The sequence below is a fragment of the Mus caroli genome, unplaced genomic scaffold (genome assembly GCF_978045245.1).
Source record: "Mus caroli unplaced genomic scaffold, Mus_caroli_1 scaffold_14, whole genome shotgun sequence".
Classification (NCBI taxonomy): Eukaryota; Metazoa; Chordata; class Mammalia; order Rodentia; family Muridae; genus Mus; species Mus caroli.
The window spans coordinates 464,614-480,369 of NW_028227269.1; the positions used below are offsets into that span (position 1 = coordinate 464,614).

Genomic DNA, 15,756 nt, shown 5'->3' on the forward strand with positions numbered 1-15,756 from the left:
TGAGTTCACAGAGTGCCCCAACTGTGGTGACAAAAAAGCTGATTTAGGTATATGTTTTTGACTCACCTTTGCTTGCCTTTGTCCCAGATTGCCTTGCTTCAAGCTTTTTTTTTTTTTTTTTTTTTTAAAGATTTATTTTATTAATATATGTAAGTACACTGTAGCTGTCTTCAGACACTCCAGAAGAGGGAGTCAGATCTTGTTGCGGATGGTTGTGAGCCACCATGTGGTTGCTGGGATTTGAACTCTGGACCTTTGGAAGAGCAGTCGGGTGCTCTTACCCACTGAGCCATCTCACCAGCCCCTGCTTCAAGCTTTTTAACCTTTAACCTCATGGGACAGAGAACATCAGAGACCTTGAAATCTGACTTGAAAAAAAATTAGTCATAATAATGTTATAATGATTCTTCTCTTTCCTTCGATGTGACCAGTTATTCTAACTCAATCTTGGACTGGTCTAGTAATAATTCCAATATTAGAGATTCCTACTGAAGCTAAAAAAATCTTTATTAGCTAGCAGAGTTAACTTGGAGCTTAGCCTATTTACATGAGAAACAGCCTTTCTGTTGATTCTCAAAGTCACTTCCCCCACACCCTAGGCCAGAGTTTGAGCTTGATTATTGTTAATTTGCAACTGAATAGAGTACCTGGACTTCCCCAAAGAAGCTTTTATCCTGTTGCTTTGTTTTTCAAGCAGGTCAGTCAGACAACGCCCTACAGCCTGTCTTTAGCAAGCATGCAGCCTTGCCTCTAGCAAGGCAGCAATTCATCAATATGAAGAAACATATTAATATATATATTGTGGCTTTGGTCTGATTGGAATAAGGTGTGCTATGAGGGCTGGTTAGCCAATGACGGGCAACCAGATTTCTGAACTATATCAATCTAAGACAGAGGCATATGCCAAGAGACCATGGTTTATTAATAATACACCACAGAGCCATGTTTGTGCAAAATAAACACAAGCAAGCTGCATATGTTCTTGACGGATAAGAATAGTTCATGGAAAATCTGAGTCCCCAAACCAGGCGCTGCTGCCAGCCACCATAATTCCCAGGCAGGACTATGGAGCATAAATAAAATTTATGCCCTAGTCCAGCTAATTTTTATTATATATTTAGGAAGGAATTGTAGCCTCCCCCAGCCTTCAGTAGGCTGGTTTTGACCTTGCTGCCACTGAGAATGAGACCACCTGGGGTGGAGCCTTCCTAGATGGCTCTATTGTTCTGTCACCTGCTGCTGCTCTTCTCCAAGACACTGCTACCTGCTAAGAGACCCTTGAGATATTTGGGAGACAGCATCTGGCAGGTCACCTAAAGGCTGGCAACAGGTACCAAGAATGGATTGGCTGGGAATGGGGCTCCCCCTTTATATGCACAGACTCTTAGTAAGCTTGGGGGTCTTGAACAGAAACATATCTTGGCCCCCATTATTTCTCTCATTTCCTTCCATACAGCTCAGGCCTCCCACTCAGGAACCCAGTTAGTGTGGCCACAGGCGGCTTCAGGCGGCTATAGTTAATGACTTAAGTCTGTAGTCCAACTTCCAACATCGGTCAACAGCAGCTATGAATGGAAGTCCAAGGATCTAGCAGTTGCTCAGTCCCATAAGGCAAGCAGTTGAAGGAGAGTAAATCTTCCTTCTTCCAATGTCCTTATGTAGGTCTCCATCAGAAGTGTAGCCCTGATTAAAGGTGTGTGCCTCCAGATGACCTTGAACTCAGAGATCTCCCTATCTTAATCTTCTGGAGTCCATAGTCACTATGCCTCAAGATCTCCACACCAAGATCCAGGTCAGAAACTTGTATCTCCCAGCCTCCAGATTAGAATCACCTGTGAGCCTTCTTTCCAATTCTGGATTGTAGTTCATTGCAGATATAGTCAAGTTGATAACCAGGAATAGCCACTACAGGTGGGTCTATCAGAACCTGACATTAGGTCTGAACTTGTTCTTTTCTACCTCTGTGTGCCCTCCATACACCATATTGTTTGAGCTTGCCATTGTTCTCTGTCCCCTGGTTGGAGTGGTCCCTTTCAGCCCTACCCAGACTCCTTACTAGTCTTTCAGGATTTGTTGTATTTTAAATTAGGGGTATGTGTGTGTGTGTGTATCTATGTATGTGCAAGTACTGGTGCTAGAGAAGGCCAGAGTCAGGCCTCATAGAACTGGAAGTACAGACAGTTGTGAGTGTTGGGAATCAAACGTGGGTCCTCTGCAACAACAGTACACATTTAAAAGATTTATTTTATGTATATGAGTATACCATTGTTCTCTTCAAACACACCAGAAGAGGGCATCAGATGGTTGTAAGCCATTATGTAGTTGCTGGGAGTTGAACTCAGGAACTTTTGAAGAGTAGTTGGTGCTCTTAACCACTGAGCCCTCTCTCCAGTCCACCAGTATACATTTTCCTTTCTTTTCTTTATCTTTTTTTTTTGTTTTGTTTTGTTTTTTGTTTTGGTTTGGTTTTTCGAGACAGGGCTTCTCTGTGTAGCCCTGGCTGTCCTGGCACTCACTTTGTAGACCAGGCTGGCCTCGAACTCAGAAATCCGCCTGCCTCTGCCTCCCGAGTGCTGGGATTAAAGGCGTGCGCCACCACGCCCAGCTCTTTTTCTTTTTTTTAACTCACTTTGTAGACCAGGCTGGCCTCGAACTCAGAAATTCGCCTGCCTCTGCCTCCCGAGTGCTGGGATTAAAGGTGTGCTCCACCATGCCCGGCAACAGTACACATTTTTAACCTCTGTACTATCTGGGTGGTCTGGAACTTATTATGCAGACCAGGCTGGCCTTGAACTCAAGAGATCTGCCTGGCCCTGCCTTCTGAGCACTGGAGTCAAAGGTGTGTCTCACACACATACTTGGCTTTATAAGATTTTTGTTATTAGTTAGGTGTAGGTATGTGTACCTGAGTGCAGGTGCTCGAAGTGTCAGACCCCCTGGAGCTGGAGTTACAGGTGGTTAGAAGCTGTTCAGTATGCTGGAAACCAGATTTGAATCTTCTTGAAAAAAATAAAGGCTTCTTCTAACCACTGATCCATCTTTCCAGCCTTTATGGAGGGCTCTTGTGAGGAATGAAAAGGACAGTCAGTGTGTGATGACAAGCTTAGGATAAACCTGGAGGCTGAGAAGTGGCAAGATTGTCTCGATGCAGACAAGTCTTTGTCCCAGGGTCAGGATGCCACATATCAGAGTCTGCTGCCTCCCAGCTTTTAGACTGCTGCAGAACCAGGTCTACCCAGAGAGCCAAATGGGGAAGGCAGCTGAGATGGAACCTTGTGATGACATGTTTTATGCTCGTTTGTCCTATTACACTCACACAGACTTCATTCTGCTCTAAATCAATGCCTTTCAGCTATCAGGATTTCCAAAGCTTAGAGCAAGACTTTTCTAAAGAGATCAATGAGATGAAATGACAGGAAGTCCCAGGGTGAGTTCCCCCATTACTGCTTTATAAGAAAGAATACAACAGAAGTGCTGCCCTAGGGTACAGTGTTGCTCCCTGGTACCAAATGTCGTGAACTGACATTTCAGAATATCTTGGCAGGCTACCAGAATATTTTTTGAGTGCTCAAAAACATAAAAGGCCAGGCATGAAAGCAGCACACACCTTCAATTCTAGCACTGGAGCAGCAGAGGATGTGGATCTCTGGGAGTTCAAGTCCATCTTGGCCTACATAGTGAGTTCCAGTGAGATGCTGTCTCAAGAGACAGAGACAGACTAGGAAGATAATGTACTCAGTAAAGTGCTTGCTTCATAAGTATAAAAACTTGAGTCCAAGCCAGATGGTGGTACACACCTTTAATTCCAGTTCTTGGGAGATAGCAGATCTCTGTGAGTTCAGGGCTAGCCTGGTCTACAGAGTGAATTCTAGGACAACCAGTGCTATACAGAGAAAAGCCTAAAATGAACAAACAACCCTCACCCCCATCCTCTACCAAAACAGTAAAATTGTGAGTTCAATTCTCATGTAAACACCTAGGTAAACAAGCCAGCTGTGGTGTGGTGGCATCTGTTTCTAATCCTAGTGCTAGGAAGACTGAGACAGTGCCCTTGGGGCTTGCTGGCCAATCAGCCTAGCCTCACCAGCAAGTTTCAGGGCAATGAGAGACCATGCTTCAAAAAGCAAGGTGGGCTTTTCCTCTTCCAGGGACGGTGCTTAGAGGCACTCAGGATGGTCCAGCATTTGACATACTGCCGTAGGCTTTCCTACAACACAGCCTCTAACAAAACTAGGCTGTCTTGAACCCCTGGCAACAGGATTGTTTACCTCTACACCAAGAAGGTTGGGAAAGCTCAGAAATCCACATGTGGTGTATGCCCAGGCAAACTGCAAGGGGTTCCTGCTGTGAGACCCAAAGTCCTTATAGAGACTGTCTAAGACAAAGAAGCACATCAGCAGGGCCTATGGTGGGTCCATGTGCGCCAAGTGTGTCCGTGAGGGATCAAGTGGGCTTTCCTCAGCAGAAAATCGTTGTGAAAGTGTTGAAGGCACAAGCCCAGAGTCAGAAAGCAAAATAGATATGCAAATTTTTTTTTTTTTTAAGATTTATTTTTTTATTATGAGTACACTGTAGCTGTCTTCAGACACTCCAGAAGAGGGCGCTTTACGGATGGTTGTTAGCCACCATGTGGTTGCTGGGATTTGAACTCTGGACCTTTGGAAGAGCAGTCGGGTGCTCTTACCCACTGAGCCATCTCACCAGGCCCGATATGCAAAATTTTTAAGTAATAAAAATCAAGACTTGGTCTAAAAAAAAAAGCAAGGTGGAAGACACTTAAGGAACGATCTGAGAGGTTTACCTCTGATATCTGTCTACAGGAGAACAGGATAAAACCTGTAGTCGAAACATTGAGGAGATGAAGGCAGAAAGGCCAGGAAGTAGAGGCAATCCTTGGGTACATAGCCAATTCTAAACCATCCTGACATACAAGACGAAAAAATGTCTCAAAAGGGAAAAAAGGAAGTTTTGTGGAAACATGAAGAGGAGCCAAGTTCCTGTATTTGGAAAACAAGGAAGTGATTCTACCAGAGACTGAATAGATTTGCTTCCAGTTTATTAGACCACAACAGCAAAAATCATAGCATTTTGTATCAGGTGTACATAGACACTCAGGCTAAAAATATCCAAATGCAATAAATGCACTTTCAAAGAAAACCTTACAGGGTTAGGGTGGCTCAGCTGGAAAATGTGTGTATTGTGCTTAAAGCCTACCGGGCGTGGTGGCACACGCCTTTAATCCCAGCACTGGGGGGGGTCGCAGACGCAGGCGGATTTCTGAGTTCGAGGCCAGCCTGGTCTACAAAGTGAGTTCCAGGACAGCCAGGGCTATACAGAGAAACCCTGTCTCAGAAAAACAAAAGCAAACAAACAAACAAAAAAGCCTAGGTTTGATCCTTGCCACTCCTTAGTGGATCAATCTGTAATCCTAGAACTCAGGAGGTAGAAGCAGAAGGATCAGAAAGAAGTTCTAGGTCATCCTCTGCTACAAAGTGAGTTCAAGGCTATCCTGTATTATGAGACTCAAACAAAACAAAACAAAAAAAACCCAAAAAACAAACAGACAATCCCCCAAAAATCCAGGCAACAACAAAGAAAACAAAACAAAGACAGACACATCTTTAAGTCAGGTGTAGTGGTGCACACCTCTAATTCTAGCACTTGGGAGGCAGAGGCAGGTGAATTTCTGTTAGTTTAAAGCTAACCAGTGGAAGTCACTGGTGTACACACTAAGTTCCAGGACAGCTATGCTATATAATAAGACCTTGCTTCCCTGCCAAAACAAACTGTCGTAGTCAGAGTTTCGATTCCTGCACAAACATCATGACCAAGAAGCAAGTTCTTCAGCTTACACTTCCACACTGCTGTTCATCACCAAAGGATGTCCAGACTGGAACTCAAGCAGGTCAGAAAGCAGGAGTTGATGCAGAGGCTATGGAGGGATGTTTCCTACTGGCTTGCTTAGCTTGCTCTCTAATAGAACCCAAGACTACCAACCCAAGGATGGCAACACCCACAATGGGCCTCCCCACCCCCCATTTTGGTCACCAATTGAAAAAAATGGCTTAGCCAGGCCATGGTGGCACACGCCTTTAATCTCAGCACTTGGGAGGCAGAGGCAGGCGGATTTCTAAGTTAGCCTGGTCTACAGAGTGAGTTCTAGAACACCCAGGACTACAAAAACCCTATCTCGAACCCCCCCCACCCCCCCAAAAAGAAAAAAATGCCTTACAGTTGGATCTCATGGAGGCACTTCCCCAACTGAATTTCCTTTCTCTGTGATAACTCCAGCCTGTGTCAAGTTGACACAAAACTAGCCAGTACACAAACAATGAACAAAAAACTCCCCAAACCAAAAAACTTTTAATCTTTAATCAACAATTAGAAGATACAGTATTTTACTAAAAGATTTTTGATTGTAACATTTTATTAAGTGTGTATGTGTGTGTGTGCATGCACATACGCCATGGTATGCAAATGATCAAAGGGCAACTTACAGGAATCAGTTCTTTCCTCCAATTGTATGGGTTGTAGGATCCAACACAAGCTAACAGACTTGGTGGTCAGCACCAGTACTTGTTGAGCCACCCTGCCAGCCCCACATGGTGCATTACTTATCTCTCCTCTAGGTTGCCAACAGTATCAAGGGGACTAGATTGGCTTAATTTTCCTTATTTCAATATATTCTGCCTCTAATGATAGCTAGTTAACTTTTTAGTATCTAAATCAGAAACCTCCATTCATTTTATTTACCCTTCAAACAATGTGAGCACATTCTAGTTTAAATTCAAGACCACACATCTTAGGATGGCTCTCTAGGCTGCCAACCAACCTTACTACACTTCTCCCAGTATGCTTTCTCCTGTTCTCTAAGACAACTACATCATACAGTCCCTGTTCTCTGTAAGCTCCATCTTGTCAACTTCCCCAAGCCTGCACTTCTCCACTCTTCCCACATCCTTTTCCACTAGACTCTTTTTTAAAAATGCCTTCCTGTTTGATGGTCATAGGGACTCTCTGCTGTGGCAGTGTCTTCACATGTCCCCTTCCCTTTAGCTCAGTTAGTTCTCAACATCTTAATGCCACAACTTTTTAATGCAGTTCCTCATGCTGTGGTAGCCTCCAACCATAAAATTACTTTCGTTGCTACTTCATAGCTGTCCTTTTGCTATTGTTATGAATTGTAATGTAAGTATATTTGGAAGTAGAGGTTTGCCAAAGGGGTTGTGACCCATAGGTTGAAAACTGCTGGAATGTTCCATGTCTTGCTCTTTACAAGGTTGGTACCTTGTCTTCTCTGTCTTCTACTTCAACTTAATGTCAAATTTCCAGTGGCTTTCTTTGTGACTTATGGGTGCTCACACCCAGTCACACATTAGCATATTAACTAGTAGGCTTTTTGTTTTGTCTTTTTTCCAGGCAAGGTTTCTCTTGTGTAGTCCTGGCAGTTCTGGAACTCTATCTGTAGCCCAGGCTGGCCCGGACCTGCCTCTGCCTCTGAGTTATAAGATTAAAGGAATGTGCTACCACCACCTGAGGTTTTAAGAATCTCTAAGAAATACACATGCTCTGTGTATTCCACGTGCATGTGGATACCCAGAGAGGCTTGTAGAGGGAATCAGAACCCCTGCAACTGGAATTGCAGATAGCTGTTGATTTCATGTGGGTGTGCTGGGAACTGAATTTGGATCCTTTGCAAGTGCAGTCAGTGCTCTTAATGGCCACCCATCTCTCCAGCCTTATTTTTAAGGAGGGGGGTTTATGTGGCTCAGTGCGGTCTCACGCATACTTGGTATGTGGCCAAAGCTGTTTTTAATCCCAACCCTACTGCACACAGCACCAAGTCTGGTTCCTCAACACAAGTTTTGATACTGCCTTAACTTCTCCCTATGTTCAGTCAAATAAAGCTTCATGACTACAGAGCCCTGTGTGTCTGGTATACTTCTGCATTCTTACATTTTTTTTTTTTTAAGATTTATTTATTTATTATGAGTACACTGTAGCTCAGACACACCAGAAGGGGCATCAGACGGTTGTGAGCCACCATGTGGTTGCTGGGAATCGAACTCAGGACCTCTAGAAGAGCAGCCAGGGCTCTTAACCGCTAAGCCTTCTCTCCAACCCCATTCTTTTTTTTTTTTTTTTAAAGATTTATTTATTTATTATACATTAGCACACTGTAGCTGTCTTCAGACACTCCAGAAGAGGGCGCCAGATCTCGTTATGGATGGTTGTGAGCCACCATGTGGTTGCTGGGATTTGAACTCTGGACCTTCGGAAGAGCAGTCGGGTGCTCTTACCCACTGAGCCACCTCACCAGCCCATCCAGCCCCATTCTTAACATTTAAATCATAGTCTTTCACAAATAATCAGTAAGCACTCTTTTTAAAAATTATTCCAAGCCGGGCGTGGTGGCGCATGCCTTTAATCCCAGCACTTGGGAGGCTGAGGCAGGTGGATTTCTGAGTTCGAGGCCAGCCTGGTCTACAAAGTGAGTTCCAGGACAGCCAGGGCTACACAGAGAAACCCTGTCTCGAAAAACCAAAAAAAAAAAAAAAAAAAAAAAAAAAAAAAAATTATTCCAACCTGGAATGATGATGGTACATACCTCTAAATCCAAGAGGCAGAAGCAGGTGGATATTTGTGAGTTTGAGACCAGACATAGTAAGTTGCAGGCCCGCCAGAGCTATATACAGAGACCCTGTCAAACAAATAAAAAATCCACATGTTGGAGGATGGTAAGATAGCTCAGCGGGTAAGAGCACTGACTGCTCTTTCGGAAATCCTGAGTTCAAATTCCAGCAACCACAAGGTGGATCACAACCACCCATAATGTGATCTGATGCCCTATTCTGGTGCATCTACAGTGTACTTATCTATAATAAATAAATCTTTGGGTCGAGCGAGCAGGGACTGAGCGAGCAGGGTTGACTGGAGAGAGCAGAGGTCCTAAATTCAATTCCCAACAACTATATGAAGGCTCACAACCATATGTACAGCTACAGTGTGTACTCATATACATGAAAATAAATAAATAAATCTTAAAAAAAACAAAAGCAACCCACATGTCCTGGTGTGGTTAAACACACACGAACACAGTTTCCTCTGGAGTTCAGAAGAGAACATCAGATGCTCTGGAGCTGGAATTGAAATTGTGCAATTGAGAACCACCTGATCTGGATATATCTTAGGGTTTTACTGCTGTGAACAGACACCATGACCAAGGCAACTCTTTTTTTTTTTTTTTTTTTTTTAAGATTTATTTACTGATTATATGTAAGTACACTGTAGCTGTCTTCAGACACTCCAGAAAAGGGAGTCAGATCTCTTTACGGATGGTTGTAAGCCACCATGTGGTTGCTGGGATTTGAACTTCGGACCTTCGGAAGAGCAGTCGGGTGCTCTTACCCACTGAGCCATCTCACCAGCCCCCAAGGCAACTCTTATAAGGACAACATTTAATTGGGGCTGGCTCACAGGTTCAGTCCATTATCATCAAAGCAGAGTGTGACAGCACCAGACAGGCAGGTGCCGTTGAGAGTTCTACATCTTTATCTGAAGGCTGCTGTGAGAAGACTGACTTCTAGGGAGCTAGGACTAGAGTATTAAAGTCCACATCCATAGTGACACACCTACTCCAAATATGCCACACATCCTAATAGTGCCACTTCCTGGCCCAAGCATATACAAACCATCACAAAGTACTAGGAACCCAAGTCCTTCGGAAGAACAACAAGTCCTTTTAAATCTAGCTATCTCTCTAGCCCATTCCTTTCTGTTTTTCTAACAGAAACCTTCCTAGTGTTGACATGACAATCGTGTGCCTCTGTGTTTGGTTTTGTTGTATTTCTTGGGACAGGGCGTTGAAATGCTGGGCCCAAGCCATCCTGAGTCACTAGGACTTCAAGCATGCATCACCATACCTTGCTAAAAATAAACTTTGTGGTTTTGTTTGTTTGCAGACAGGTCTAGTTATATAGTCCAAACAGTTTAGAAACTTACTGTGTAGGCCAGGCTGGCACGGACCTAATAGCAATTCTCCTGTCTCTGCCTCCATGAATATGATGACAAGCTTGAAATATCATGCCTGACATAAAAATGAATATTCATTGAATCAATCAGTCCATCTTTAGAGAGATCACCGAGGACTTGAAAAATCTAAATAAATTACCCTCTAACCCTAACTGAAGAACTATGGTTAGTTAGTGGCCTCTGAGGAAGAATCAGTTTTCTGTTTGGTGTGGCTTCTGTGTCACCACAATTCATGGATGGCCCACATCCAAAATTATATGGACAGTGTATGTTAGAGGCAATGGATTTAAATAAAAGATATGAAGTTAGAGGAGTTTAGGCAGGTGGTGGTGGATCTGGGAGGAATTATGGGGAGAAGTTGAGATAAATATGACCAAATATGCTAAATGAAAATTTCAAAGAATAAAAATATTCTAAAAATTGTTTAAGTTCTGGGCTGGAGAGATGGCTCAGCGGTTAAGAGCACTGACTGCTCTTCCAGAGGTCCTGAGTTCAATTCCCAGCAACCACATGGTGTCTCACAACCATCTGAGATCTGATGCCCTCTTCTAGTATGTCTAAAGACAACAGCAGAGTACTCATACAATAAATAAATAAATCTTTAAAAAAAATTGTTTAAGTTCTATCAGTGAATAATAACTTCAGGACGAATCTAAACCTATTTAGGTACAGGCTATGTCTCCCTCCATGTAAAAATCTATAATGGACTCTCTTATTCTCTTGCTTCCCTCTTGGGCTTTTCCTCCCCCCACCCCATTCCCTTCCCCCTCTCTCTCAGTGTTCATGGCCAGCCTCTATTTCTTTTCTTCTTCCTCTTCTTCTTCTCCTCCCTCCTTCTCTCCCCCTCTCTCTGCCTCTACTACCCTCTTAACTCCCCTCCCCATGCCCTGAATACTCTATTCTATACTAAAATAAACAAATCTATAATGAGTATATAAGAACTATTTACGTGGTAGAGATATAGAGCATTTACCTAGTATGAGCAAGGCCCTCCATTCAATCTCTAATACAACAAAAATAACTTTTAAAAATATTCCTGGTATCTGAGGAGCATTATGACTATGAACAACATTTCAGACAACTTCAGAATGAATGGTGAAGTTCCTCAGGGAGGTGGGGTAGGAGAGGCTGAGGACTTCTGGCTGGACAAACTCATGCTAACTAAGGAGTCACAGAGACAGGCTGTCCCCAGATCCTTCTGGCTTACCTCCAGTTCCTCCACCATCCTTCCTGTTTCCTCCAGGCCTGCAGCATTTAGCCGCCAGCAGTCCAGTCTGCTTAAAGTCATTGCTTTAGTTTCTCATCACACAGACACCTTAGCAAACACAGAGAGCCAGAGACAGACAGAGACACACCCTAGCAGAGAAAACTGAAAGGTGAAGTGGTATGTCCAGGTTCCCACATGTGTAATAGTCAGATGGGAATTCTGGCCAAGGCCAATCTGTCTAGTTTTGTTCTATACAGCCACTTGCTGTAGGGCATATCCCTTCCAATTGCAATATTTCCTCCAAATTGCAACATTTGCTCCAGGAGGAGCAGGAAGCTCAGGAGCCTCAGGTGGTAAACAAAACCCCATGCCCAGAGAACACCAACGATCCAAACATAGAGGAAAGGTTATCATTTTTTTTTTTTTCAAAAAAATCTAATTGTAGGCTGGGTGTGATGCTCCAACACTTAGGAGGCAGAGGCACGTGATCTCTGTGAGTTCGAATCTAGCCTAGTCTTCATACAAAGTTCTAGAAAAGCTGGGGCTACAAAGAGAGACTCTGTTTTGTTTTGTTTTGGTTTTGTGAGACAGGGTTTCTCTGTGTAGCCCTGGCTGCCCTGGAACTCTGTAGACCAGGCTGGCCTCAAACTCAGAAATCCATCTGCCTCTGCCTCCCATGTGCTGGAATTAAAAGGCGTGTGCCACCACTGCCTGGTGAGAGGCCGTTTTAAAAAGCAAAAAAAGGAATTTATCACACAGACACAGACACACACACATTGTTGATGGCTCTTTTTTGAGACAGTGTCTGGAACTTGCTCTGTAGCAGACCTTATGGATAACCCAAGCTTCTAATCTTCTTAGTGCTTCGATGACAAGGATGCACCATGACACAGCTTTTGACAGAGAAAATATTGCCAACAATAAGGGATTCTATGAACTGCTGGAACCCATCTAGGGAGCGCCTACATTCTAGATAACAGGTTATCACTAGAGATGTGCCTTCATGGTGAAGGCCTGCAATCCCAGGTACTATGGAGGCTGAATAATTTGGGTTGCAAGGTCAAAACTTGCCTAAGTTTTGGGGCTGGAAAGATGGCTCAGCGGTTAAAAGCACAGACTGATCTTCCAGAGGTCCTGAGTTCAATTCCCAGCAACCACATGGTGTCTCACAACCATCTGTAATGAGATCTGATGCCCTCTTCTGGTGTGCATGAAGATAGAAATTGTATACACTTGTCCAAGCTACAGAACGAATTCAAGAACAGTCTGGATAATTTAGGGAGGCCCTGCTTATGTAAAAAACAACAGAATGGCTGGAGTACAGCTGAGTGGTAGAAGGCTTATGCTAGCCTGAAGGTTCAATCCCCAGTACCCATGGGAGGCGGAGATATTGCATTAAGCCACATCCCTAGCCCCTATGCATTCTCTTCTATGTTGTTTACAAGAACAGATATTCAGGAGGGTGTTACTGACATTACCAATAATGAATAGTTTCTTGACTAGACATAGCTGAACCATTCAACAAATATTTAACGGATTCCTGATACATATAGGCTCTGTGCCAAGGGAGATAAAACACACTTCTCTGATGATACCAATCACATGTAAAAGCACAATGCGATTTCTAAACTCCTTTTTTAAAAAGATTTATTTTATGTATGAGTACACTGTAGCTGTCTTCAGACACACCAGAAGAGGGCATCAGATCTCATTACAGATGGATGTGAGCCACCATGTGGTTGCTGAGACTTAAACTCTGAACCACCAGAATAGTCAGTGTACTTATCCTCTGAGCCATCTCTCCAGTCCATAAACGTGGTTTCTGTTGGCCTAAAAAAAGTCTCTTTACTTTGCTAGACAAGGCTTGTGAGCTAACAACTTAGTTTTTGGTATATTCACATCCTATACTAGAGAGTTGGCAAATCAATCTAACCTGTCTCATCTATTAACCAGATTAATAAAAGACAAGAACTGCACGCTGTACGTCTTCAAAAAAATAAGCTTTGTAAAAAATGAACTTGAGGGCAAGGTGATGCATGCCTGTAATTACCAGTAATGGGAGACAGAAGTTCGGAGTTTAAGGTCCGCCTTACCTGAGCCTGTACCACAACAAAATAAAACATGTTGATTAAAACGGTAGCTGGCAAGATCACTTGATCGTCGGGCTCTTTAAGTTTCCAGAGCCACTCCTCAACACACGCTGCACGTAACCGCGCAATCAGCCTTTCCCGAAAGGAGCAGATTCCGTTTCCGCTAGAAGATCTTCCCCGCGGGTGTGACCACTAGACATCCGACCCACAGACCCTGAGCAGCTCTCCGTCCTGCGCAAGCGCTCGAGGCCCAGACACCGGAAGTGCAGGGGCGTGGCTAACTGCTGCAGCCTGCCGGCTCCGACCCGGAGGCTGGGGGCGCGCGCAAGTGCGCGCTCGTTCGCGCGGCCTGCAGCGTACAGTAGTGACGGCCGCGCGGGAGGGGTCACGTGACCACAGAAGCTGCTTGTACAGTAAGAACCCAATATGGCAGCGGCGGTAGCAGTGGCAGCGGCAGCAGGACCGGCCACCCCGTAGAGCCCCCTACCCCCGCCACTGCGCGCCTCCGCGACCGCTTCCTCGCTGAGTTGCTTCTCCGGTCGGACTTCCCCTTTCTCCCACCTTTCCTGGCACCGCGGGAAAAGCAGTGCAGGGCGCAGCAGGCGAGGGAACGCAGCCGGAGCCGGGGCACGGAAGCCTCCCAGTCAGTTCAAGAACCGACATGAGGGAAAAGGGCCGTAGGAAGAAGGGCAGGACCTGGGCGGAGGCCGCCAAGACGGTAAGGAGGAGGGAGCAGAGAGAAAGGCTGGCAGGAGTTCGTTTTCTCGCCGGCCACCCGTCGCAAGGCAAGGGAGGTCACTTGGCCCCGCGACCGGGTTGAGGATCAGGAAAGCGCGCGCAGAGAGCGGCAGTTACGGGCGCGTTTGGAGAGCCGTGAGGAGACCGAGGCGTCGGCGCGAGGGATCCGTCGCGCGACTGCCGCTTCTCGCGATGGCTACGACCGGACCTCCTCGGTGTTGTGAGGTTGCCTGTCGGGGTCATGTCGCTGTCGCCCCTACACTGTTAGCCCTTGTCTCGGCCCAGTATGTGTTGTGCTTGCCCAGTAACCGGTTCTTCTCCCTTGTGCGCCTCGGAGAGCCCCGATTGGATGCAGACGGGAGGAGGTTTGTGCGTGCTTCCAGCCCCGGAAAGGAGAGGGGAGCGCTTGAGCTCGGTGGCGTTCTCCCGTCGAGGCAGAGGTGCTGCCAGACCCGGGTCCCCGCTTATCTTGCTCCCGGAGCCAATGTGAGGTCACGAGGCTTTTGTGTTTGCTGTGGGAGCTGAAAGTGCAGGAGGTGTTTAGAAACGAAGTAACAGGTGGGACTCGGAGAATTTTTTTTTTTTTTCTGTTTCCGTAGAGACCTACTCTGAGTAAGGCTGCAATGCATGGTGGGACGTGTAGTTTATTGGCTTTCTTTTTCTCCTTTCCTCTTCTCTTCTCTTCTCTTCTCTTCTCTTCTCTTCTCTTCTCTTCTCTTCTCTTCTCTTCTCTTCTCTTCTCTTCTCTTCTCTTCTCTTCTCTTCTCTTCTCTTCTCTTCTCAAGTGAAGGTGGACCGGACCAATGAAGTTATGATTAGTGCCCCTCACGCCAATTTTGTTATATGGAATTTAAAAGTCATTTAGCAATGAGTATTTGTGAGAAACCTTGTTTTGAAAAATTTAAAACGTGTATTTACGAAGAAAAGGAACCTTAAGGAGAAATTGAAGTTTCATCAAGCATTAGTAGCATTTCAACCTCTTTAATAGTGGACCACATAGTGGGTTCTAATACGTGAACCTTTATGAATTATACGTTTTATTTTCTCTTTAAAAAGATGTGTGTGGGGGCTGGAGAGATGGCTCAGTGGTTAAGAGCTCCGACTGCTCTTCCAGAAGTCCTGAGTTAAATTCCCAGCAACCACATGGTGGCTCACAACCATCTGTAATGGGATCTGATGCCCTCTTCTGGTGTGTCTGAAGACAGCAACAGTGTATTTGCATACATTTAATTAGTTAATTAATTAAAAAAAGATGTGTATTCGTATGGAGTGTGTACGTGGCTATGGAGCACGCATGTAGAGGTGATAGGAAAACTTGTAGGAGTTGATGTAGGTTCTTAGGATCGAACTCAGGTTATCAGGCTTGCTGGCCAGCGCAGTTACCCACTGAGTAATCTCGATAATCCTGGATTGTTTGTTTATTAATTTATTTTTTGAAAAAGGGTTTCTTTGCCTTGAAACTCTATAGACCAGGCTGAGCTTGACCTCAGAGGTCCCCCTGCCTGTGCCTCCCAAGTCCTGGGATTAAAAGTATGAACCACCACTGACTGACTCCTTGTTTATTTTTTAAATGAGACTTGCAGAATTCAAAAGTAATGTTCGTCATGGAGAAATTTAGAAAAGTATGAAAATAACTCAGTCAGTTCATTCTTTTATTGCCTAGTCTTGTTTCCCCAAATTTGAATTATA

General features: G+C 44.7%; 1 protein-coding gene, 1 long non-coding RNA gene and 1 pseudogene across 3 annotated transcripts in view; 2 read left to right on the forward strand and 1 right to left on the reverse strand.

The window, feature by feature from the left end:
- Nucleotides 1–2,540: 2,540 nt before the first annotated feature.
- Nucleotides 2,541–13,448, reverse strand: LOC147001089 (uncharacterized). The gene is made up of 3 exons (XR_015045154.1): nt 13,333–13,448; nt 8,609–8,701; nt 2,541–3,061 (listed from the first exon to the last, which is right to left on the reverse strand). It is a non-coding gene; the product is annotated as an uncharacterized LOC147001089 (long non-coding RNA).
- Nucleotides 3,898–4,539, forward strand: LOC110307099 (large ribosomal subunit protein eL34 pseudogene; annotated as a pseudogene).
- A 164-nt stretch (nt 13,449–13,612) lies between the features above and the next one.
- Asxl2 (ASXL transcriptional regulator 2) overlaps nt 13,613–15,756 on the forward strand; it is an 81,461-nt gene continuing 79,317 nt past the window's right edge. The window contains exon 1 of one of the 2 annotated variants that reach the window (XM_085830164.1): nt 13,613–14,047. In XM_085830164.1, the coding sequence (XP_085686290.1) occupies nt 13,991–14,047 (57 nt within the window). In that variant the 5' untranslated portion in view covers nt 13,613–13,990. The remainder of the gene's footprint in view (nt 14,048–15,756) is intronic. The other variant, XM_085830163.1, reaches the window with a different exon arrangement.